The sequence below is a fragment of the Leguminivora glycinivorella genome, chromosome 19 (genome assembly GCF_023078275.1).
Source record: "Leguminivora glycinivorella isolate SPB_JAAS2020 chromosome 19, LegGlyc_1.1, whole genome shotgun sequence".
NCBI lineage: Eukaryota > Metazoa > Arthropoda > Insecta > Lepidoptera > Tortricidae > Leguminivora > Leguminivora glycinivorella.
This window is the reverse complement of record NC_062989.1, coordinates 13,389,651-13,415,315: the sequence shown is the minus strand read 5'-3', so window position 1 is coordinate 13,415,315 and position 25,665 is coordinate 13,389,651. Positions and strand designations below refer to the sequence as shown.

General features: G+C 39.0%; 4 protein-coding genes across 5 annotated transcripts in view; 2 read left to right on the top strand and 2 right to left on the bottom strand.

Moving 5' to 3' along the window:
• Nucleotides 1-9,887: 9,887 nt before the first annotated feature.
• LOC125236423 (probable protein phosphatase 2C 20) lies at nt 9,888-17,168 on the bottom strand. Of its 2 annotated transcripts, none has more exons than XM_048143218.1 (6): nt 16,653-17,168; nt 15,908-16,042; nt 15,287-15,596; nt 12,771-12,944; nt 11,523-11,768; nt 9,888-10,912 (listed from the first exon to the last, which is right to left on the bottom strand). In XM_048143218.1, exons 1-6 carry the CDS (start codon nt 16,954-16,956, stop codon nt 10,030-10,032), a joined length of 2,052 nt encoding a protein of 683 aa, XP_047999175.1. In that variant the 5' UTR covers nt 16,957-17,168; the 3' UTR covers nt 9,888-10,029. The 2 variants fall into 2 exon arrangements, with proteins under 2 accessions (XP_047999175.1, XP_047999177.1); XM_048143220.1 differs by having other exon boundaries at nt 9,888-10,909; nt 16,653-17,166.
• A 422-nt stretch (nt 17,169-17,590) lies between these two features.
• Nucleotides 17,591-18,209, top strand: LOC125236588 (protein mago nashi homolog). The gene has a single exon (XM_048143446.1). It carries the CDS (start codon nt 17,716-17,718, stop codon nt 18,154-18,156), a length of 441 nt encoding a protein of 146 aa, XP_047999403.1. The 5' UTR covers nt 17,591-17,715; the 3' UTR covers nt 18,157-18,209.
• Nucleotides 18,210-18,743: 534 nt separating this feature from the next.
• Nucleotides 18,744-19,553, bottom strand: LOC125236630 (39S ribosomal protein L18, mitochondrial). The gene is made up of 2 exons (XM_048143510.1): nt 19,287-19,553; nt 18,744-19,145 (listed from the first exon to the last, which is right to left on the bottom strand). Exons 1-2 carry the CDS (start codon nt 19,451-19,453, stop codon nt 18,794-18,796), a joined length of 519 nt encoding a protein of 172 aa, XP_047999467.1. The 5' UTR covers nt 19,454-19,553; the 3' UTR covers nt 18,744-18,793.
• Nucleotides 19,554-19,819: 266 nt separating this feature from the next.
• The window catches only part of LOC125236600 (TBC1 domain family member whacked), a 35,218-nt gene continuing 29,372 nt past the window's right edge, over nt 19,820-25,665 (top strand). The window contains exon 1 of the mRNA XM_048143462.1: nt 19,820-20,330. Within this exon, the coding sequence (XP_047999419.1) occupies nt 20,194-20,330 (137 nt within the window). The 5' untranslated portion in view covers nt 19,820-20,193. The remainder of the gene's footprint in view (nt 20,331-25,665) is intronic.

Below are 25,665 nucleotides of genomic sequence, written 5' to 3'. Positions count from 1 at the left end.
TTCTAGTATTTTCGTACAAAATATTTTTTATTAGAAATCAAAAGTTTGTATCGAGATAGTAGATTGTGGTTGTTACCAAAATTCCATAGGAAGGATCAAGATTGTTTTGTCCATTATTGTAGTGCGAGCGAGTGGAAAGACATGCTAGAAAGGGTCGGCATATTGGGCTCGCGCGGCGGGTAATAGTTATTTGTTATACAAGGGGGCAAAGTTGTATTTTAACGCCGAGTGTGGAATTGAAAAACGAGCAAGTGAAAGGATTCTATAGTTGAACCACGAGCGAAGCGAGTGGTTCGAGAATAGAATCCTGAACTTGCGAGTTTTTTAACACACGAGAAGTAAAATACATTTGCACCCGAGTGTAACACAAAACTTTTCCCCTCACTATAGCGAGGAAACTACAACGCAAAAAATGCGTTTATCACTGCTTCCAGTAGTTCCACAGGTGGTAAATCATCTTTATTACTATGATTCACCTACTTTTATCAATTTTAAAGCAGTTAATTTGACTTTATTCAAGGTCAAATTACTTTACCCACTAGTGGATAAAACGCGTTTTTACCCGCTGGTATTAAAGGACAAAACACGTGTTTCCGAGCTAGTGAGGGGAAAAATACCTAATTTCGCCCGACGCCGAAATGTTATAACGCTCTTAACTGCTTTAAAATTGATAACAATAGGTGAATCTAGTAATGAAGATGATTTACCACCTGTGGAACTACCGGAAGCAGTGATAAACGCATTTTTAGCGTTGTAGTTTCCTCGCTATAGTGAGAGGAAAAGTTTTGTGTTACACACGGGTGCAAATGTATTTTACTTCTCGTGTATTGAAAAACTCGCCAAGTTCAGGATTCTATTCTCGAACCACTCGCTTCGCTCGTGGTTCAACTATAGGTTCCTTTCACTTGCTCGTTTTTCAATTCCACACTCGACGTTAAAATACAACTTTGCCCCCTTGTAATAGTTAGCCCCCTTGTAATAACTATAGTTACGCCAATTTTTACGTCTAAAGTAAAAGTACTTAGAATAGAATAGAATAGAATAAACGTTTATTCGTGAGCACAGGTAAGACAAAATACACATAATAACAATAAGACAGAAAGGAATGAAGTGCCACGAAATGGCCTCATCTCAGCGTGTTGCTGGTGACTTCCAGCGCTGATCTTCCGATGAGACCATCAAGTGAGAAAGATTCACGGAGGGTAACAGACAGAAGAAATACAAAACACATACAAGAACGTGGTCAAACAGTTAAGAAAGTGAAAACGTTACCTACAAGAAAAATAACAACAGACTGTGATCGAAACATAGAATAAAAAGAATATTTTGCATATTTGGCAAACACGAAATAAACATATTGGTAATTGGTACACCTGGCCGACCTCAAACTAGGCTGAACCTGTATTTTAGGTCCCTGGAGCGCGAACAAAATCAGATAGGTACAAGTAGGGTAGGTACTAAAGATCCTTATGATTCGCGTTTTATCAGAATTCTGTTAACATTTCGTATGATAGGAATTAACTTGCATCTATAGCATAAGAACCTTTATAAAGACACATGTACGTTTGTTAGTTATACGTTAGCTATCTGTCTACACACAAAGTAGAACAAGTGTACTTTGTGTGCACTAATCAGTCCGTGTAAGGTTTGCGTCACGGTATCAGGACCGTGACCTGACCTGCCAAAGGGCAGCAGATATTACTGGATAGGGACGACTTATGACGAGGGTGCATTAGGGTAAATTCGAGAAATTTTGAAAATGACAAAACAAACACTTGGGTATATCAACACTTACCTACCCCTTTATTCATAAAATAAACGTTCACTAAAGTTATCAAGCCGATAAAGTTCGTTTGTCCCTTTCCGACGTATTGGTGTGACAGAAAGGGACAAACGAACTTTATCGACTTGACAACTTTAGTGAACGTTACAGTATCAACTTGTAGAAAATTCTTCTGTTGAAAATGTTACCCCAATGCATAAACTGACAAAGCGGCTTTATAGCAATCGACAAAGTGGGATGTTTTCTCGTGCACACTCACATTTATTTTTGGCTACTCCCACTCAACTTGAGAAGACGAGAAACTTTAGGACGTTGATTTGCAAAATGTGCTGGAATTGTCATGATTTATTTTTATGTATAAATTTTACAAATTAATATAATTAATGTCATGTAACACAGCATTCATTTCCCGAGTCAAATATTAAGTTAAGACCTCTGATTTGACACGAAATGGCCAAATAGGCAGACATAGTTAAATTACTTATTATTGTAATGTGCCAGAGTGCAAACTAATCACATTTTATGATTATTATACTGGAACATTGAACTACTATGTACTACGTACTAGAAATGACAACTCGAACATATTCTGTGCGCCAACCGGCAGCGGCGGCAGCGCGAGGCGCATGCGCGTGAAGCGAACCGTGTCATAGAGTAAGACTTGACCACCTAGACGCGACACTTTTAGTGTAGACCTTTGTTTTATACTTTGTGTGTGAAATACTAAGTAGTTTACTTTTAGCACTATTATACATTGTGTTATATTTAATTTCCACTCAGCAGTGTTGCCAGACGGAATCTGAAGTATACAGTAGAAAAATGAATAAAAAACCAGTAGATCAGTAAAAAAAGCAGTAGACTACAAATATTGATACTAAGTGAAGAAGATTTAAAGAAAAATTATACTGTGACACGAACACGGTCCTGGAACTCTTTTAGACTTCTCGCGATTTCAAATTCATGAAGATTGGCGTTGATAGGTTTTGGAAAAAACATACGAAGGTCATTTTTGATAAACTTTTTTTCTTTCTTATCCATGATCAAATGTTTGTATGAAAAAAAAACCGAATCAGAATCCGGCCACACATCAAGAAAAAACTTATCCCATACAATTTTTACGAAGATAAACTTATTCCACACTAGCGGCCCGCCCCAGCTACGCATGGGGATTAAAAATGGTTATACCTACATAGTAAGTTATCCATAAAAGATAGACATATGCTTTCGCGGACTTTTATTTAAACCTATGAGAGATACAATATTTCGCCATACAGATCATGATATAGCTCAAACGGTTTGGGCAGCGTTTTCGATTAAGGCTCTCAGAAAGTGGGATTTTGTCCGATTTGTTTAGCAAATATCGTTATATTTCAAACAAAGTCTCAACAAATTATATGCTTAAATCTTCCCCAAGAATCACTTGTTCATAGGTGAATGCATGAAAATCCGTTCAGTAGTTTTTGAGTTTATCGCGAACACGCTTAGACAGACGCGAAGGGGGACTTTGTTTTATAAGGTGTAGGATGCATTAAATTGATTCCATTCCTATTCAGTATCGATGGGGCAGTTGCACAAATAAGAACTTTTTCTCAAACTTGCAATGAAATGTTGTCGGGACTACTACGTGTCCGGTGAGCCGAGTGAAGATAATATTTCATAGTACAGTTTACAGCAAAAAAAAGCCTGCCTGTAAAGCACCCTCCATTTGTTTCTAAACGTCAAATGCTGACACTACACCATGTCATTTAGTAATCAGAAAAAAAAAACATTAATAGTAGGTACTAGGTACTAATGCACCTGAATGTCACCGTTTAATAAGTTACCTCAGAGTTAAAAAAAATTTTGGCGCGGAATAGAAGAGTTTTCTTTTTGCCTAGTAGATTTTTTTTTCATATCTTTTTTTTTTTAATTATAAATGGGCTTACTCTTGACCACAGACTAGCCAAAGGCAAAGACGTGGCCTACGATGGAGTGAGCTCGCCCAGAAGATGCCTGTTCACTCTTGATTTGAAGGTTGCCGGGTTATATGAGCTCGGTTATATTGCAAGTTTGAGAAAAGTACTATAATTACATACCTCGCCGTGAAAAGGGCTTACAGGCTTCGTATCACTATCCTACTCAGATGGATATACCTACACAGCATGTAAGCCCTTCTTTCCCGGCATCTGACGTAATGTACTATTATTTGATATGAATACAGAATATTAAACCATACAAACATTAAACTCTTGCACCCGCCTAAATCGCTATTTGCTAATGCAAAGCTACCACTACACTACGAACAATCACAGATATAAAGTCTGTCAAGCGATTTCTGTCACTAGAAAAAAGCAGCAACTTTAAGAAATGAAGGGATGACAGTTGGCCCATAGAAAATTTTAATTTCGCGCCTTGACTAAGTTGTTGGACCGTCTATAATAAAAATTTGTAGCCAATCCAATTGTTTATACTAAAAAATATCGATTTTGGAAAAAGCAGGTAGATTTCTTGAAAAATTACAAAAAAAGCAGTAGATCAGTAGATTTTTTCAAAATCAGGTAGATCTACTGCTAAATCAGTAGATCTGGCAACACTGCCACTCAGTGAAATAAAAATAAATAATTGTTTTTTTCATAAATTTTAATTTCCTTTGAATACAATTTGTTTTGTAAGTTTCTGTCGCTCAGAATAATAATCGCGCCATTCACCTTGTTTTACCTCCCTTAAACACCGGTTGCATTAAATACTATTTCAGTTTTGGTGTCACTATTTTTCGTCAATAATGAGAATTATAATTCAGAAATAATTCAAAATCATGCTTATTGTATAATATTATCGACTAAAATTTGTATTAGAACCGTGTAATATTCAAAACTATAAATTGAAATAAATATTTTTATATTATATATTGAAAACAGAATATGATCACAATTATTATACCTTAATACCTACATGTCATGTCTGCGCGATTCATCTATGATTCCAGTTGTCAAAATGGCGGCCATAGCATCGCGTTTAAGGAGCCCGTCCCTTCATTATAATAATTACTTAAATTAAGTCAGATCAAAATAACTTGTCTACTAACCGATGAAATGTGACACCGTCACTGTTATTAGATTTTCTCGTATAGCTTCAACAGTATCTTATAGCACAGGAAGGCATTTTTTCATTTTATTTGTGTGCAGTCAGAGACAACCTCCTCCCACCACGCGCAGAGACTGACTGAGGCAACATAAGTCCACTGGACTTATGTTCGTGGCGCAAACTTTTTGTTCGCCGTGTCCTCTCTAGTACATTATACCTCAATGTACTGGAATATCGAGGAAAACTAGCAATCAGTTTAAGACAAACATCACAAGCCAACAAGCAACTATACGGACATATAAATAAGAGCTATTTTGTAAAGGATACGATTATCACTAATTTAACGGTCACCGAACCTAAATATCAATACCATTGGCGCCAAATAGTTGCTTTTATGGACCAATGTAAGTTATAGCACGAACACGAAACAGACCGGGCCGGCAAAAATTTACATATTTAATGACCCCACATAGAATACGTCCTTCCATACTTAATTGTCGAATTTAGGCATAATCACGTAATAATACTTGTCATAAAAATTTGTTGCTAGCCTTTTTGATTCTGGAATTCGATAAAAACTAAACAAAACAATATTACATTGAATATTTATCCTGTTGAAGCACTTAAAGTCAAATATCCTTTATCAATAACGCAAGCTGTAAAAACGTACTTGTTAAAACATTGTAATCTATCACTCTCTTCAAAACTAATTCTCACAATCGATACCGATAAGTCTTATTACTTTTAACAGACGCAAATAGCAGGCAAAACGGGCCTAGAAAGTGCAGCTTCGAAGTAAACAACAGCAAAACGCATTATCTCATGCACCGCGATCGATAACGCGACGTTTCGCGCGTAACCGCTTTTTTTAACCGTTTTTCACTCATATTTTGATCACAATTAGCACATCACTATAATTACGACTGAAGAATGTCAAACTTTTTTGTAAATATAAATAAATATAATGGCGCGTGTCAAGGCGCGTAAACACGTACACGTCTGGTGTCGGGCGCCGCTAAACTATAACCTAGTCGCCGGGGTGGCGGCGTGGGGAGGGTGCCGTTCCATTCATGATAGGGGAGGCTGGCGCTTCCGGATTCATTGCCCTTACCTGCGTAACTAAATAACTGTTCCCTTTGGTGCCTTTGCGACGCAAATCGAGCGTAATCAGTGTAATTTAAAAGTAAGTAAATATTGGAGCGTTTGTAAGGTTTCTCTGTTTGTACCTTAGTAGTTATTTGATTTGTAACCGACTTCTTTACCCAGGAGGAGGTCTGTATTCGGGTAGGTCGGGGTGAAATGTTATGCAAAACGTTGGTAAAGAGATAACACAGTCAAAAGGGTGATCTTAATTTCGTTATAATAGGAAACGAGGGCAGACTTACCATAGCTGGGCATTAACTCGTTAATTAACGAAGTTAACCTTTTGGTTAACGGATTAACTTACTTTAAAAAATGTTAATGGATTCGTTAACTTCCGTTAAATTACTTCGAGTCCGTTAATCCAGTTCCGCACGCGCCGCGTAAAACTTGCTCTGACCTCTACTGTAAAAGCCCGGAGTATGGCGAAACCTAGGATTTTCCCGTAAATTCGCAGTCTACAGACCAATTGGTGCCTTTGGATCACTTGTTCGAGACCTGCTAATGTTTATTAGTCCTACTGCACTCATCACTAACACTCCATACTTGAAGTCTCGCAACTTGAAGTCATACTCGCGCGCGATATCGCTTTTAGTAAGGTTTTGCAATAAACGCTTACACTATTTGGACTGTATAGTATGACAAAGTAAGGAAGGGTATAAAACAAAGTAAAAACTGCACATTCTATTTCATACAAACTTTATTCAAATCAAAAAATAAAATCTACAATAATCCTTTACCTTTAACTAATATGTATAGTTATAAAATTTGTTTTAGCTTCTCAATATTAGCATTGCCAAATCCTTTCGTCTCCAAGGCATCATTACCCTCCATGTTTTACAAAATTGATATTTATATTTTGTAAACTTAACACTCCGTCACAGACCTAACCAAACACAATCAAATTAAGCACAAACGTAATTAACAAAAAACGTAAGCTAACGGTCAAGTGACGAATTTTAACTTTACTAAATCATTTTCGACAATAAGCTTAACAAATTATATTAAATCTTCTTTTACAGCTAATTTACAATGCATAATCTTTACTTTTTTAATAAAAATACATATCTGATTTATCAAAGAACACTAGTTTTATTTACCTATGTTTTTTGTGAAGTCGGTAACGATTGAGGCACATTTTCTTATTACATTTTACATCCTTTGAGGTACTCCTACGCACAGCTTTTTGGGTTGCTAGGACGACAGATTTACCAGGGACGCTCGATTTATTCGATTAAGCGAGTCTACTCAAGAGGAGTCGCCTCTCAAGGAAATTACCGCACGAGGCAACTCAGTGGTCGACGTGCCTCGGGCGAGGCAAATGCACCCGATTTTGAGTGGACCCGCCTGTACTCATATGTCACGTCCCTTTTTACGGTTCACACACATTATCGTTTGTATAAAGTTTTATTTGAACATTGAATTGGAGTATAAGTTGTAAGTAGATATTGGTCCACATGTGATATTGCTTTTGGCAAAACAAATCTTTCTATCGCTCGGAGAAGACATACATTGCTTGTAAAACTTCTCACAGTATTAAGCAGTTACAAAACGCAAAAAAAATGTGTATCCACATCAAAGGTCCTACCACGAAAAACGAAGAAATGTATATAGATATCTGCATCCCTTACTAATCTAGTAATAGAGGCAGATAATTTCGTGTTAGATTAGATAAGTAAACATCAGCGATTTGAAACAAAACTATAAAACGTTTTTATAACAATTATAACTGCTTAAAATGTGTACGTGCATTCAATATTCACTCAAGTTAAAATTTTGCAAACATTTAGTATAAGTTTTGAAATCGGTGTCACTGCAACCCTGTTACACAATAAAATTTATCATTATAAATACAGAACATTCAGTCCTTTAACACGTTGGTTAGTCAAATGTTACAAATATTCATAAACGTATCAACAAACTTGCGGTACGCAAACGTAACGTAACTGTTTTGGTTTTGGAAAACATCAATGGTTTATCATCACATAATTATCGATACTTATTATAACATAAATCAGATGAGTTCAAGTTGACAGTGAATATATTTACATACATCCGAAATCTGCAAGCAAGCTTCAATCTTTTATATAGTAAAAAAGTTGGGTCCACACAGGGAGTCGAGGGACGTCATGACTGTCGTGAAGTTCTCGATGTTGATGTTCTCGCGCGGCAAATGATCAAAATAGACACACGAGACAGGCCCCGTAGCCGAATGGCATTTCTGCGACGCGAAACGCCGCAGAAAGATAGTCTGGCTCTGTCGCGCATTAAGCAAGAGCGATAGAGATAGATAGCTACGAAAGAGATATTATCGTGAGCGTTTGTGCATTCGGCTACGCACACAGGTTGTTCGGCCGAGCAAAACGTGCATGCTGCCTCGGCCGAGGCACGTCTACGCTGAATATTTGCCGCGCGTACACATTGCCTCGCTCTGTTTGAACCCGGCTAATAACGCAGAATCATATGTGGATTTACAATTTCCAATCTCTTATCAGACTTGCGCAATTTTATTGCTGTCTTACCGAAATTCTGGTCGCAAATGTCATAGTGCGAGAAAGACAACACATAATGGGCGTGCTATAGAGATAGAAAATGGCGGGTCCATGTACGAAATTTTAACAAATTCATGAGCAATTGTAATAATGGAAATATATTTACTGTCATCCATATGAGATAGCTAATTTACTGTAAGTGAAGAGAAAAAAGTAGATTAAGATTATTCATACATACAAATAAACATACTTTTTCACTTCAATTCTTTAATATACGTCAGTATTAAATTAAAAATTGATAGGTACTCCTAAACAATATTGGTAAAGCAGGTTTATTATAAGTTTTTACTTTTTTCTCTTTACTGCAACTGTGGCTTAAAAGCCAATATCTTATCTTTTTCTATTGGCCTATTTCCTAACTGCAAACACAATTCTATGTAACATTATGGAAGGCGCATTAAGACAAATACAAGTTACATGGATATGTCTAACATGTCTATCTCAATAAGAATTCCGTAACAAAATATCATGTCATTTTGAGTCAAACTAGCTACTCTCATCGCTAAAGGGTAAAGCTAGTAAGGAAGTACATAAAAGAATTCTTTTCCTAAAAGAATAACAACTCCAATAACTAAGTTTCTTCAAAACTAAAAATTGCCTTTTCTTATGTCAATACGAAAATTTCAAACTGTACATTTTTATGTACACTTCAAATATAATATATAGCACTCTTATTAATTTGCTACATTATTTGAGAAAAGCACTCTTGGTATAGTATGCATAATTTCACTATTATAATTAAGGGTAAATATATATCATCGCGAGAGGTCCCCCGTCGCATCTCGAAAATAATGCTGTAACTATATATCTGACATGCGCTTCATAAGGTTCGGGTGAAGTCACGCGTAGCCTCGGTGATGAAAATTTTATTTTCACACGCTTAAAGATAAATGCAGGACGACATCGGCCGTAAATATGCACAAAATAAATATCTATCGGGGCTAATTCATTCCGCCTGGTCCACGAGTTAAACTTACGTTTATATTCAATATACTCTTTGTACTATCGTCCGCCGCGCGGCGACGACCGCGCCCCGAGAGCGGCCCGCCGAATATAAAAATCAACAACAGAAGTAACCGTAAACGACGTCTTTGGAGCCCCGCCGGGGCGATAAAATATGAAAAGTCAAAGAGCACTCTGGCAGTACTAGAAGGCACCGTAGTCTCCGCGCTCGCGACGCTCTACGTCGGTCACTTGGCGAGCCGGCGGCGCAGGCGGTTGCGCAGCGCCAGCGCCGGCGCCCACGGGCCCGAGGCGCGCTTGTTGAGCGCGCGCGCCACGCGCTCGCCCGCCGACAGCCGCGCTCGGCCCGCGTCCAGCCGCGGCGCCTTGTGCGCCACGCTCTCCTCCGCCACCGCACGCCGCTTGCCGGCCTTCACCGGCGCCGGCGCCGGCGCCGGCTCCGCGTCGTTGCGCGAGCGCAGCGCCCTCGCGCGCAGGCAGTCGTCGGCGGGCGTGGTGGAGTGCACCGCACCGTCCGGGTCGGGCGCGCTATCCGCGGTGCGCGGTGAGCGGCGCGAGGCGAGCGCGGCGCCGCGGGCGGGCGGCGGGCGCGCGCGGTTCTCCTTGCAGCTGCCGCGCGGGGGCGGGGGCGGGGGCGGCGCCGGGTGCGTGTGCGGGGTGAGCGCGGGCCGCCGCGCCGCCGGGGCCCGCCGCGCCGAGTTTCCCGCCGGGGACGCGGCGGCGCGGGGCTCCCGGGCGGCCACCTTGGTGGCGACGTGGGTGGAGCCGGGCGCGGCGGAGCGCGTGGCGCGCGGCTCGGGCTCGTTGGGCGGCTTGCGCGGCGGCGCGCGGTCGGGCGGCTGCGCGGGCGCGGGCGGGCGCGGCGGCTGAGGATGACGACGCGGTCGGCGTCGGCGGGGGCGCGCGGGAGGCGCCCCGCCGGGTGTGCGGGCGCGGCGCGGAGTCGGCGTCGTGCGAGCGCAGCACGCGGTCGGGGGCGGGGGGGCGCGCGTCGGGCTTGAGCCGGCGGCCGCGCGGACGCGGGGGCCCCTCGGTGGGCGAGCTGGAGGAGACCTCGTTGATCTGTATGCGGACGTCGTCGGCGCCGTGCTCCCCGGGCGCGGGCGCGGGCTCGGGCGGCTCGGCGGGTACGTCGGCCGGGAGCGTCTTGTCGAGCTCGGGCTCGGGGAGCACGGTGGCGGGCTCCGGCTCGGGCTCCCCGCTCCTGTCGCCGGCGAGCTCCTCGGTGACGGCGGACAGGGTGTTGACGAGCCTGGACCGCTGCAGCAGGCGCGCCATGAAGTAGGACTCGGCGGGGTTGCCGTAGTTGGCCATCGCGTCGGTGTCCGGCTCGCGCTTGTCGCCGCGCTCGTCGCTGCCGGTCGAGAAGCGCCCGTCGAGGGTCGCGCACGGAGGTAGGGGTGTTCTGCTGCTGAAACGATACTTTCGATTAGCGTAATTTACACGAACACTACAATTTGTAAATCTGAGAAATGAAACAATAAACAAAAAACGATAAATTGAAATAGATATCATACACGAAAGAAAAAACGACAAAGCCCAGTGGTGGCCGAGCCGGGAATCGAACCCGGGTCTTCAGCTTACGCGGCTAACGTCATTAAAAATATTCAATAAAATAATTTGATTTGTTCCCTAGTTGTAAAAAACGATAAAAAAAACTGTTTGCTAGACTTTCCACTTAGTATACTCCTTTCTGTGGATGCAGTCGAGATAGCTTACAAAAACTTTAATAACGCAAGGACAGACTGCGTGTCAGGATGGCCGAGTCGGCTGTTATCGCGCGGCAAACAGTGTAGATGTGCCTCGTACGAGGCAGAATATTTTTTCCAGGCAGTGTAAACAATTTCTGTATGAATGTGAGAAATAGTATTTTTTTTTATGTACACTTGACATAAAAAAAACTTGTTTCTATTATTGGTGGGAGGGACGTATTCTACGTTCTTCTGGTGTCGGGTAGAGGCACAGGTGTGGGCGCCTAGGTCATTAAGCATGTCAGTAGAGCCCATTTGTGAATGACTAACCTCTCAGTTGTCTCTGGGGTAGCGGGCTTGTTGCTATCCACATCCGAGTATCTAGTCATGATGGTGAGCCCGTTCTGCGGCACGGCCCTGGTGTCGGGCTCGTCGGGCGGAGGCACGGGAGCGGGCGCGGCGCTGGGAGCGGGCTTGGAGCGCGCGCGCAGCACGGTGGCGCGCGGCGGCCCCGGCGGGTCCAGCATGAGCGTCACCACTGACGTGTTGTCGGCGCGCATGCGCGTGTTCGACCATCTGGGGAATGACATTTATTGTTGACAAGGGAACGTTTAGAGAACGAATAGCAGAGTTTACGCTAAGAGCGTCGCTTCGCAGGCAAATTCTTCGCAGGTAAGGAGCCCAACTGGGGAAGTACCTTAGCCTTACAGAAGACCGCAGCCAGTGTTGTGTTCCTGCCGGTGAGTAAGGCTGCCAGAGTTCAACGAGGGTGCGGTGTGCTGGTGACGGAAGGATCAACGGAACTAATTTGTTCCGTCTATTATCCTTTGAGTCGTCGGCATCCCGAACCCTCCTTAGAGCTTGTGCACTCCTTTTTGCTATGTATAAGTACACAGCAAAAAGGAGTGTACAAAGTTTCTAATGGGTTGGCAACGCGCATGTAACACTCCTTGAGTTGCAGGCGTCCATAGGTTACGGTGACCGCTTTCCATCAGGCGAACCGTATGCTTGTTTGCAAACGACGTAGTATAAAAAAAAGTTGCTGAATGAATAGCCCGGTAAACAGAGAGCGTGGCACGTCGCGAAGCAATGTGCTCGAGCGGCAAAAGTTGCTTGAGCGAGTAAAACGTAAGCATCGCCTCGGCCGAGGTGAGCTGTGAACCCGGCTAATGCCTATTTTCATGATTTAAATTCAGATAATATATTATAAGGACCACAATTTGTTATAAGTGAAGCATCTATTCCATTGATCAGATTTTTCTGAATTCGTATTTTGTTGTACCTAACTATCACAAAATATGGAACTGATTGGGTGATTTTCTCTAGCTATTGTTACAAAACGCCGGATGTTTCTTTCATCTTACAAAATTTTATCAGCAATCTTCCCTGATCAATGAGATAGACAGAACAACTTTACTATAGTCTATCAAAATATACCTACACAATATTATGGTTTTCTTTTCTGTTGAATATGATAGTCATACCATATCACCAATTTTTACAAAAAAATAAGTGTAAATCGTAGACTAAATCAACAAACTATGGTAAATTAAAATTGTGTAAGTAAATAAAAGTTACCTCTCTAGAGCATGGTCGACTAAGCTCTTGGACGGGTTGAGCCAGTCCCTCGGCTGGTTAGCGGAGCCCCCAACCAGCGCTGCCTCGTTGTGTCTTTCCGTCGCCTGTACTAGGCTCACAGCACCCTCTGGCGATATCATGTTCCATAGACCGTCTGTTCCGAATATTAGGCATCTGGAACAAATGTATGTGTTATAATAAAGTAAAAAAAATATGGTAATAGCCGGATCGTCCCATGTAGACGTCGCGCCGATTAGCTCTCGGCTAGTACGAGCGAGCGTTACTGTACGTCATATGCACAATTTGTCTCTCGCTCTCTCAGTGTACTACTGTACTAAATGTCCTAAAAGAACGAACTAGTACACTTCGGAGATTGTACTAGTTGGGAGCGGTCTTTTCAGTGAACGAGCAGACAACTCTAAGGCCCTGCGATCCTAGTGAAATCAAATCGAAATAAAAAATAGATTCTAAAAATGTGGAATTACAAACAGGCAGACAGTACCTATTATGTCTTTGTCTATGATACTTTCTACTTAGTTTAGTTTAGTTTTAAGTTACCTCTGTATGTAATATGTATAAGTTTAGTCAGTTGCTTTTCCATAATTGATGTAAGTACCTAGTATAAAAGAAGACATCTCACCTCCCTAGCGCATATTGTTTACTCAAATAAAATACTATCTGTGCACACATGTTTAGAGTTATAGGCCAGCTCAGTACTTTAGTAAAATTGTAATGTATTTTTCTATTAATGTCTGTAACTTGTTTTGTGAGCCAAATAAATAAATTAAAATAAATTAAATTAAAAAGTACCCATTTTGAGAATAGAATGTATTGCAATATTTAAAAACGTATAAAATCTACATGATTATTAAAATATAACTAATGTGCAAATTAAATCAGAATAACAACAAGGCACAGAACCAAAACAACATGTTTGTTGGACATGGTCAATTTAAAAAAAAAAATCTAGAATAACTCATCCTAATCTAACCAGTTTGGGAAGTGGAATTTCTAGTTTTTAACTACTTAACCATATAACCAGGTATGCTGACTTTTGCCAATGGAAAATATATTAATGTTGGTAATTTATGTTCTCATCATGTACGTAACATATATGTATGACTTGACAGGACATAATAAGTAGTAATAAATAATCGTTGCAAAATTAGGTTTTCCAGGTAATAAGGAAAATAATATATTATGTATAATATATATACACCGTGTTTCACTTAACACTAAAAACCTGAAAACAGTTTGTTCAGAATCGAGAGTAGAATCGATTGAGCTATATCTTGATGGGGGTAATATTTTTATTTAAATTAGTATTATTAGTTATTTTTTACGTGCCCATTCTATTGTACTCGTAATACAACATTGTGTATATCGCATTGCTAGAGGTTGTTTACCTTTTTTCAGTATTTAGGGGTATTAATACTGGCCGGTTACTTGGACGATTATTTTTTCCGCTACTAGTTTGACGTTGTTTGTCAGTTTAATCTTAATGTTTATCATAAGTCATAACAAATTGAACTCGTACCTAATTACAACCTTGTCATTTTGAATATTGAGTTTATTTGCTTACTGCGATTACCTGTCCAATTTGAAGTTTACTGTGACAAAGTTTTAAAGTGTTTTACAGTGACATCTTAGCTGTCTATTGGTAAACCTTATGTCGTTGCAGTAACGTACACAAATAAATAGTCTTATGGTTTATGATGGTAGTTAGCAATTATAAAATAATTGAGTGTAGAGCTAAAAGTCAAGTAGAGCTGTACAGAAAATGAAAAATTCAATTTAAAAAAAAGTAACGATCAGATTAAAAGATGAATACTCTAGATGAGTTTAAAAAAATAATAAAAATCAGTTGGGGTGTCTGAGGTTTTGAGTGATACCGGAAACACCGTGTATGTATATGTACCTAAAATATTATTATTTATGTATTATATTGATTGTAAATAATATTGCTATAGTTGTCAAGCTTTCTAAATTTATTTTTCTCACTGCACCCACATTCGCGAATTTCTGTTTGGCCCTATGGTTGACTGGTAGAGAATACCTTAAGGCATTAAGTCCGCCATTTGTACTTTTTTCAATTGTGCAATAAAGTTTAAATAAATAAATAAATAACATAGTAAACATATAAGAAAAAGAGATAAAATTAGTAATAGATATTTTGAACTTGTGGTCAATTCCATTTTAGACCTATTTCCAAAAACATAACTATATTTTGAATTAAGCAGATTTTAATTTTTATAGTAATTGCTTTTTTTTGTACCAACTTTACATACTTAATAGATATGTGTCAAGAAGGCCTGTTATACATATATCAGGGTTTTTCAGTATATCATATTTTAGTAACATTTATAAAATTATCATTTTACTTAAAATTTTCAACTCAGGCAATTTTGTGTAAGAGTAATCCATACAGATATCATTATGTTTGCAGGGAATCTGTGTCATTTTAATATTTATACAAATTATAAATGAACACTAAGATTATTGGTTCACATTCTTACCTAAATTTAGTTGGGTCTATAGTCAGTACTCCCACATCTGGGTCCGGACTGACAATGAACTCATCATTCTGTGTGTTATAGCTCCACAGGTCACCCAACGACCTGGCCACAGCCAAGAATGGGATCTCATCCATCGGGGTATTCTTCTTGATAGGCCCCTTGTGGCCCTGACGGGGTCTGTTCCATACAACTCTGGGGACTCCGGCTTTGGAGACCACTTTGCCACCGCATCTTTGAATCCGTTCCATTTCAGCTGTGGATTCAGGTTTGTGGTCTGATGTTAATGGCTTGGCGGCCCATTCTTCGCTGCCTGCAACAAGTATGAATGACATTTATTTAAGATAGGATCTTTTTTTAAATTATAAATGGGCTTACTCTTGGCCACAGACTAGACAAAGGCAAAGACGTGGCCTACGACGGAGCTCGCTCGCCCAGAAGATGATTTTTATCCAATTAAAATATATTTGTATGTATTAGAAAATTTAAAAAATGTAAATATATATTTGTGTGTATTTGTAAATATAAGAAATGGATAACATTCTCTATGTCGATAAACATTATCCATCCAATGCCTGAAAGAAACTACCAAATTCATAAGTTGTTATAAGTATCAAAACATACCTTCTTTTTGGTAACCAAGTACAATTGCAGAATCCCCGACATGTCCAATGTAGATTTTTCCGCGCCTTATGAAAGCTACACTGGCCGTGGTGCCAGCAGTGCTTGGTAATCCCGTTACAGTCTTTGGCCATTTCTCTGTAAATAAAAGTTGAATTTATAAGTTAAACTTACAAAAACTCTTCTTAATACCTATTTTTTGTTGTTTAAAAACTTTAAAGTACCCAAAAATTGCCTAAGATAAGGCAATGATATGTTTATGATAAGGCTTAAGTTGGTTTTCTTTAGGTCTAAAATAAAGAATATGTTGTGAACCTCATAAGTAGCACAGCATTGCAAAACTAGGTTACTCTTAAGCACTAAATGTTTTACAGACTTTGCAACTTTCACAAAAGTGGGTATCAATTTTGGTAATGGGGGCTTGGGCCAATATAATAACAAACTGGCGTGACGGCTTTCACTTTGGTAACCCCACATCCCACTTACATAAGCAGGAAACTACATCCCAAAATCTGTGAATACTTGTTTGCATAGTACTTGATATCTAACAGACCCACACAAACAAACCCATTTGTTGACCCAATGTCAAACCACTCAAGACAAAAAACTCCCGCCTTTACAAGGTCACGCAAACAATTCTCTACAATCACCTAGGATTCTCATGGGAAGCATTGGCAGCAATACTTGCGCAATGGTAGTGTACGGACACAAAAAATCCCAAAGAATAACCTCGCGCTTGGACGTTTACCTAGCTCTTTCCACATGTTCAAGTGGGTCAGCATGTAACCATTCCTGATAGCTTTCAGTACGTCCTCGTCGTTGTCCGACCAGAACTGACGCTGCTTCACAATAGAGTCCATCAAGTGCTCCTTCGCGAAAGCTGCGGCCTCGCTTCCACCGTGCCCATCGTAAATTCCAAAGAAGGCATACTCCAAATCTCTCTCGTCCTCGGTTTGTTGATACGCAACGGAAAACAAATCTTCCATATACTTTCTCCCGCCTTGGCTACAATGGCCCGTCACACGTAAATTAACACCAATTGATGCAGGCATTTTACACTAGAACACTACAAACTGTTAACAAAATATTATGACTTCATTTTTAACACAAGCGTTCCTTCAGACATTTTGCATTTGCAATTACGCGAGTCTCGACTGACTAACGAGAGGTCACGTGGACATATTGATCACAAGCGGACGTAGCGCCAATGCGGTTTACGTATGCTAGAAAGAGATCGCAATCTTTTTCTCAGTCACGTATGAAAATAAAGGCGCCATGATATGTTTCCGCCATTTTTTAATGACGCGTCAATGTAGTATCTTATAAGGTTACATATTTTCAATTAGCGTTCCCAAATATGCTATTACAAAATTAATAACAGTATAAATTACTAATTGTTTTATTGTTTATTTTAGATTATACATTAGTTCTTTAATTCTATTATTTAGTCTAATAGAAAGGAAACGATAACTGCGTTTTGTTGCTTGGTAATTATTTATTTTAAATTGTTGAAAATCGAAATGTTTACATAGAAAACCTATTAGTATTTTATTTCAATTGAAACCTTTTTTTAAATATAAAAGTAGGTAATTACAATCAAAGGTAAAATAAAAATTGTTCACATTTCGAGAGCACTTTGTATATGTATAGGCAGGTTAGCGTTTTCGTTATCTGTGGCAACTTGGCGGAGTCAAATCACTGCTTTCACATTGATGACACAAACATAACCCTGTTTTATTTATCAAAGAAGTGTAGAAAAGTAATTTCTGCTTATTAAATTTGTTCTTTTTAGTGCGCTAAACTCGCAGAAAATGTCGACAGACTTTTACATACGGTATTACGTCGGTCACAGGGGAAAATTTGGTCACGAATTCCTCGAGTTCGAGTTCCGGCCCGATGGCAAATTGCGTTATGCCAACAATTCTAATTACAAGAACGATACAATGATCCGGAAAGAGGCGTACCTGCACCCGTGCGTAATGGAGGAGCTGAAGAGAATAATCGTGGACTCTGAAATAATGCACGAAGACGACCGTCTGTGGCCCCAACCCGATCGTGTCGGTAGGCAGGAGCTTGAGATTGTCATCGGAGAGGAGCATATCTCCTTCACCACGTCGAAAACTGGATCTCTGCTGGATGTCAACCAGTCCCGCGACCCTGAGGGCCTCCGCGGCTTCTATTACCTTGTGCAGGATTTGAAATGTCTTGTGTTCTCCCTCATTGGACTTCACTTTAAGATTAAGCCTATATAATTTGTAACTTTAAGATTAATTGCTAAATGACTTAAATAAATGTGTAAACAACTTGCAGTTGTCATTATTACTAAAATTCCTGCTTATAACTTTTAACAGGCTAGGCCGCACAAATTTGTTGCTAAGCATTGCTAGCTTGTCAGGATAACAAAAACTTCAGTCAGTTTTATATGTAGATTTCATTCTGTTGATTGGCAATTCAAATGTAGATCCCACAAAGATTACTCTTCCTGTCCACCTTTTGTAAGTGGAATAAACTGTCTACTGCTTGTATCAATGCTTACTTATTTCATGACAAATGTCCCACTCCCGAATTATTGTCTATTAACACATTCACTGCCAAAAAAAAAACTATATTAGAAACCAGTCTTAATTTACAACTGCCTGCTTGTATGGTGAGAACCTGCAGCAGGTTCTCTGGCATCTGAGCAAAGTTCACGACTGCCAACCAGGAGGGTTCTTGCAATTTTAACATGTGAGCTGCAGTACTGGCCGAAGGATACAAAGTATGAGTAACTACGAGTTAACTTAAGTGCTACAGCGAAGGTGTTAAACAAGTCTGAATTGGACAGAGGAAAACAAACATATATAATAAATCTAACAAATATATTTCTACACTAATAATTACACTTTAAAACTACTCTTCAGTAACTTCCCATGGTTTTTCTGGCCTGTGTTTGTCCCAAGGATGAGGCTTCTTATACACTTCAGGCTCCTTCAACTTGATACCTCCATTCCGAACCTCTTTAATAAGTCTCTCTATCTTCCCTCCTTTTGTAGGTTGGATGTCACAGTACATTTCAGAGATACCAGCTTCTAAGCACCTCTGAGCGAAAACTTGGCCAACACCAATGTAAGCACACATGTCTTTTGTGCTATAAAGTTGCTTTTGGAGGGCCCAGTCTGAGGATTTTACTTCAATGACAGGACCGTTGAGATAATGCACCAGCTGTGCTGTTACTGAGCGGTTGCTCGATGTTAGAATGAGTCTGTAACAATAATATTTTATTATGAGACTTTAGAGGCACAGAAAAAAATGAATCTTAACTATGTAGAGTGCTCCTAGTACTATTATCTAGTTTTACTACTCTAAAATCCACATTATGCTTTACTAAGAAGCTATGCCTTACTTGTGCCAAAATTTTCTCCCAGGGTTATCTAAGTGATATCCATCAGGTTTGCGAGCTACTCGAATTCTCTCTAGGTTTCTAGGGTTTCTGTTTACAAATTCCGCTGAGGCAGATGAAGCATTCCTTGCAAAAGGAGGAACCAAGCAGAGCCTCCTTATAGAGTTCATTTTGAGTAATGTCTTTTGGTGCGTAGTCTATCTATTCAATTTAAAATTACTTAAAACACAGGAAAGAAAAACATAACCTAGCATAATTTGACACAGGTCAGAAAAGGTAATTGAACTATTGAATTTTATTTAGTCGTTGAACAAATACAAGAAAGAAAGAACCTTATTGCAACTCGTTATAGTCTATTTTTTATCGTTTAAAATTTTTGATAAAATAGTGTGATTAGTGTTAATGTGAACATGGTTGTATCAAAATGTTGCCAGCCTACTAAATTTTACCCCAAAGTAACCGTTATAAACGCGTTATAACGAGGATATAACGATGATAATAAAGAAATATTTTAGCCAACACTAGCAAATGTGACGTATGCTACTAGGAGGCTATGTTGTATCTGTACCCTCACATACTTCTGGCCCACCCACACTTTGTTGAATTTTGATAAGAAAAATATTGGTTTGTGTTCATCGTAAGCACGTATCATTGCCATATATTCTACAGTTATGGTTGTGCGTCGAAACAATTCGCGCTGTGAACGTGATTTCAGTTCTTTCTCTATCGTATTGTCAATGTGAAACGAGTGTTTGCTGTGGTTTCGTCAGCGGGTGTTAACACCAGAAACAGTTACGTGTTTTGCAATTAATTCGTCCGCCCACTCGACCGTCGGTAGAAGCGGGTGTACGCGGTGTGCGTGATGATACTGGGTGGTAGATAGTGCAGTTGATTCTGGACAAATTTGGATATGTCGCTCCAGAAAAGTGTTAAAAGTGCCGGAGGGGATCGGAGTGAGCAGGCGGATACCACCTCTATATGTTCCTCGGTGACCACCCAGCCTGACAGGCATGGGTTTTTCGGAGGAGCACAATACAGTCCAGAACCGTAAGTAATGTTTACATTCTTAACCAATCATAACTAGTGAGTCATAACACAGCATGTATTATGCACATCTGTTTGAATAGAAAAGCCATGGTCCGTACATAATTGAAAAAAAAGTTAGCAGTGTTTTTTGTTAGTTTTATTTGAATAACAATACATGCGGGCTCTCACTCTAATTACAATAAATGTGAAAGTGTATGGTCAGCAGTGAAATTTAATTACATTCAGACAATTACTATCCTCATTTGTTACTTTTCAAATTGTCTGATTTCATATTTCGTTACTGAACAAATCTATAAATAATATTATACAATATAAGGATAAATTTTATACTAATTACAAAAAAAAAATATTAAGTAGTTTTTTATGTTTACACTTAGATTATATCTACTTATCTAAGACACTAATCAATTATCTCTCTATCAACTATCTCTCTCTCTCATATCCAAATTTGTCCAGAATCAACTGCACTATCTACCACCCAGTTGTGCTATACTCATCTATTTAGATAGACTACTTGTATTTTTGGCAACTTCATTTAAAAGTTAGAAAAAAAATTATGATAATGTTTGTGTAAATAAATACCAATTTGATAATTGGATAAAACTAGAATTCTTAGTGTATGTTTTGCAATAAGAGAAATATCACATATTGGCTATAGTAGACAGAAGCATTGGATAAAACCTATCTTTATCTTTTCCAAGTCCTCAAAGTGGATTTAATTTTTTTTTGATACCATATGATGGCAAACAAGTATACGGCCCAAAATATGGTAAGCCGGTCTCACATGCTAATTGCCAAACCTTTAGAAATCTGTACACTCCTTTTTAGTCTGTACTCGTGTTAAAAATGTGAAGGTTTAAATGTTATATCTATTATTCATATTTAATTCTGATAGGGAAAATATTAAATAATGAACATGCCTCATATCCAGTGTGACTAAACTGGGAATCATATTTCCAATAGCATTGATAATGGGGCCACCTGTGCTATCAGACTGTCAAAACAAATGACTCATCCTGCGGAGTTATTGCAAAAGATCTGCAGGATCTTTATAAACCTTAAGTTTTCGCTCACAGAACTAGATTTAGATAGAAGAAACACATTCATCTACTTGCCTGTGATTTTAAATATTGTCACTACTTTTAAAAAAACTTGTATTTTCGTCTGTCAATGAAAAGAAAATTTTAGTAAGTATGTATGGAATGCATATAGACTTACTGCGTTTTAACTTTGAGGAGCAGCGTGAGATACGAGATTTTTTCAAAGTAGTGATGATATGTCTCAGGCCCTTGAGTGTTCATAATTTTTGTGTTGTTGCAATTAAAATTATTTTGGTAATTACTAACAAAAATCTCTTAATTTACACAGTATTGTTTTTATTTTTGATTTATTTTATGTAATAATTTATATTACATACAGTGTAAATAAATAAATACATAATGGCTCATAGTTGTTAATAGCAGGATTCATGTCATATCTACCAGTATTTGATATCAACATTATCAACATATGGATGACATTATTTAAATATCAGTTTTCACTGCATTGTAATTTTTTACTGATGTTGCCTTAAAGAAGGTACAGTCACCGATAATAATATGTTACACTTCGCCCATAAATTGGCAAAATGCTGAAGATCCTGAGTTCAAACACTTGATTTAAAAAAATGCAAAAAGACGTATGCGTATGGGAGAATCGTATGGAACCTCAACATCCCGCAATGTAACTAAAATCGCCTGCGAGTTCACGAGTCGTCTAAATCAGGCCTTAGTCAATAAACAAGTCACATAAATGTCAATATATCAATCCAACGTAACAAAGCATGTCTCATACAAGTGCAAAAACATAATGCACAAGAAATCTGAACACAGTAGAAACCCTGTAATTGTATCACAATACACAGAATAGTTCAGGAAAAACGTATGTTTCTCAATTTCCCACTTGTAATGGTGGATTGTTATCAATCGCGCTTTTTCGTGCGAGGCTAGTTAGTAGGGTTACCAAATGGGAATTTTAACTAATTGTCCGAAAAAGTACATTACGATACTAGTGCGGAAAAGAGGAAGTTCGAAACGAATGGAGATAAATTAAAACACGACTGAAGTGGTTTAAATCGACACGAGTTATGAATTTCCTCTTCGTACGTGTTTTATACGACTTTTTTCAGTACATATAGCCCTTTGAAAATTCGTCATGACAATTAAAATACTATATTGCGCAATAGTGCGGAAAAAGTACCATGTGCACAAATCTGGAATATTTTCATGAAATTCAAAATATATATGTATAGGGCAGGGATTGAGAACCATTATTTACTATACAAAACTAGCTGTAGTCTTTCGTTCTTTGATTTATTATTTTATTTTAAATAATTAGATTTTAATCCTAATTAGGTACATAATTCAGTTGTACTTAAATATTCCAAAATATTTGGCTAATTCAGGCATCTATTAAAATACTGGTAACCCTAAGTTGAAGGAAATGTTATTTTAATTATTGCTTACTTGGATGTGTGCAAAAATATTCGTTAATTGGTGTAATAAGTCTTATTAACAGTCTATAATTAGTCTTAATTGGGTAACTCTGTTACTATGCATATAAAACTGGAATTACTAAAACATATTTAATACTGCATGAAATTTAGTTTAGTTTGCACGAAATGTATAGTATTGTATATTTCTCGTCTAACGCCGTGTCTTGCGTGGGCGACGGTCGCGCGACTCGCGCGACCGTCGCCGTCGCGTCTCATACTTCCATATCGATAAGGTTTGATTTCGTATGCGTCGCATCGCCGTCGCGCGACCATCGCGCGACCGTCGCCCACGCAAGCCACGGCGTAAGTGATATGTAATTTCTTATGAGAAATAAATGTCTTTAAACCGAAATGCATAGAAAGCCATCAAAATGCAGATCCACTAAGTCATTACCTAGCCCTCTAGCCAAGACTACAATTGTCGTTGGCGAACGATACTATCGTACAGTCACCGGCATAAATAATTGATGAATTTGTACCTTGTCGCTTTTAATCGTTTGACAATTTCGTATGACTTTTCAAACACGACGTCAAAGTGACAAGGTACAAAAATCATTTACTTATTTATGCCGGCGACTGTACCAATACGGAAGAGCGACAAAGAGATAACCAACTCTTTAACTAGAGGGCGCTATGTGGCGATCAAAACGCGGTTCGGCTCAGGGGGCCGATTTTTGAGTCTCACGCGTTCGAATTCAGAAAATTGTCACTGAAAATAATAGGCAATTCACCGTTTTCAACCGGTATTTTAGTGACAGTGAGACTCAAAAATCGGCCCCCAGAACGCACATACCCTGGGAGGTCACATTTATCAACATCGAGCCTCGAGCCGGATTTTATGTATGAGAAATCGCTTGTTAGTATGAAGGTGAGTATTCTATTCTTTGGTATGAAGACTCTTACGCATCGGATAACTGAAAGCATGCGTGTTCATACGAGCGATTTCTCATAGTACCCAAAATGCGGCTCAATTCTGATAGATGTGATTACACCCTTAGCTAATATATATGGCTAAATACGTAGGTACCATGCACCGACAATGTAACAAACATTAGCAAGCTCTGACTTGCATATTATTTAAAGAGTAAAAAAGACATTATGCAAGTTTTCCTTCTTTTTGTAATCCGCAACTTACAAAATTCTACCTCAAATCTTTGTGATAAGGTTAAGATTTAACAGTAAGACATAACTATAGCTTGAAATGGAAAGTGTAGATAGGTAGGTAGGTACATCTGTTACATTAAGGACGAATAAAGCCTCCGCCACACAAAAAGCGTTTTGTTTTGATAGAGTAGCGTTAGCGGAGCGGAATGATAGCGGTGCGCCGGATGAACGCTGGCGTTCCACTCTCAATCCGCGCTCGTTAGTTCCCGCGCAACGCCAGCGTTAGTTATATCGTTGCGCTCCGCTACCGCTCCGCCTACGCTATCAAAACGCGCATGTGTGGCCGAGCTTTTAAAATTGTACCCTGAACTTGTATTTTAGATTTTACATTATTTTCGCTTGGAATCGCGAGCTCCTTTAGTCGTATACTAAAAAAGAAGTGTCTTCAAAGTTTTTTGTCCATTTTGTTACGATCATAGAAGATTATTTTTTTATGTAACGTAACCAAACGGACCGAAACATATGGGACATCTTATTTCTTACTAACAGTGGAAGTAGCTCAAGATTCTGAGTATTATAGTATTATTATAAATTACAGTAAAAATTCCCGTATATAACACAATTGTAGAATCTAAATAGAATCGCCATCTATCTACGTGGATTTAAAGTGTTACAAAATGTTGCCGATCATTATTGCTTGTTTAGTTCATTGCTTTGTTTACTATTGGATAATATTTGCTGTAATGCGTAAGTTACGTATGTGATGTGAGATGTGAAGCTTCAAAGGGACACTTCACGTAATCTTCGTATTCGTAATAATCGCAATGTGTGCATTGAACATCAATAGTAGTGATATAGGTTGTTGTATGTGTGAGTGACGTGTTCGAATAGGCGTTTGTTTTGTTTGTGTTACTAATTTTAAATATGTGTTCTCTATTCGAACACGTCACTCACACATACAACAGGTGACTTTCTTAAGTTTTTCACTTAAAATCAATGTTATAAGAAAAGTTTGTATTACAAAGCAATGTGGAAGTAATGCGAAAGGAAAACCAAAGAAAAGATAGATTAATGACATGTTTTTTTATCGATCACCGACGCAAAAACGACGGGGTGTTATAAGTTTGACGTGTCTGTCTGTCTGTTTGTCTGTCTGTGGCATCGTAGCTCCCGAACGGATGAACCGATTTAGATGTATTTTTTTTTGTTTGAAAGCTGAGTTAGTTGGGAGTGTTCTTAGCCATGTTTCATGAAAAGCGGTTCACTATGTCGGGGTTTTTTTCAAAATTTTAATTTTGTTGTTAGGTTATTATAAATTAGGCTTCATTACTTACGTCATAAGCCATTGCCACTACAATTGTGTCACTCCAAAAACATTTTCATAAAAATAGACCCCTGGCTTCCCCCTATTATGGATGACCTGATCATCAAAACAGTCCTGTGATTCATATGTCCTTCAGGAGGCCTGTGACAGCACTTCAATCACAGAGCAATTTCCCAATCAAGATCATGACTCCTCGCTACATTGTATTCGTGAATAGGACTGGACGAATAGTTAGCGAATTTATATATCACTAGCGTTTGCCCGCGGCTTCGCCTGCGTTAAATTCGAACATTACGGAATCCTCCATACAAACTACTACCCCCCATTTTAGGGAAGTGGGGAGTTAAAAAGAGAAAAAGTAGCCTATGTCACTC

Excerpts from the sequence above, each read along its gene's own strand:
- LOC125236423 (XM_048143218.1), bottom strand. The coding sequence starts at position 16,956 with ATGCCTGCATCAATTGGTGTTAATTTACGTGTGACGGGCCATTGTAGC. Across the intron at positions 15,597-15,907 it reads ACTTGGTTACCAAAAAGAAG|GCAGCGAAGAATGGGCCGCC; the intron begins GTATGTTTTGAT and ends TACTTGTTGCAG. Across the intron at positions 12,945-15,286 it reads ATAGACCCAACTAAATTTAG|ATGCCTAATATTCGGAACAG; the intron begins GTAAGAATGTGA and ends CATTTGTTCCAG.
- LOC125236630 (XM_048143510.1), bottom strand. The coding sequence starts at position 19,453 with ATGAACTCTATAAGGAGGCTCTGCTTGGTTCCTCCTTTTGCAAGGAAT. Across the intron at positions 19,146-19,286 it reads GGGAGAAAATTTTGGCACAA|ACTCATTCTAACATCGAGCA; the intron begins GTAAGGCATAGC and ends TTATTGTTACAG.
- LOC125236588 (XM_048143446.1), top strand. The coding sequence starts at position 17,716 with ATGTCGACAGACTTTTACATACGGTATTACGTCGGTCACAGGGGAAAA.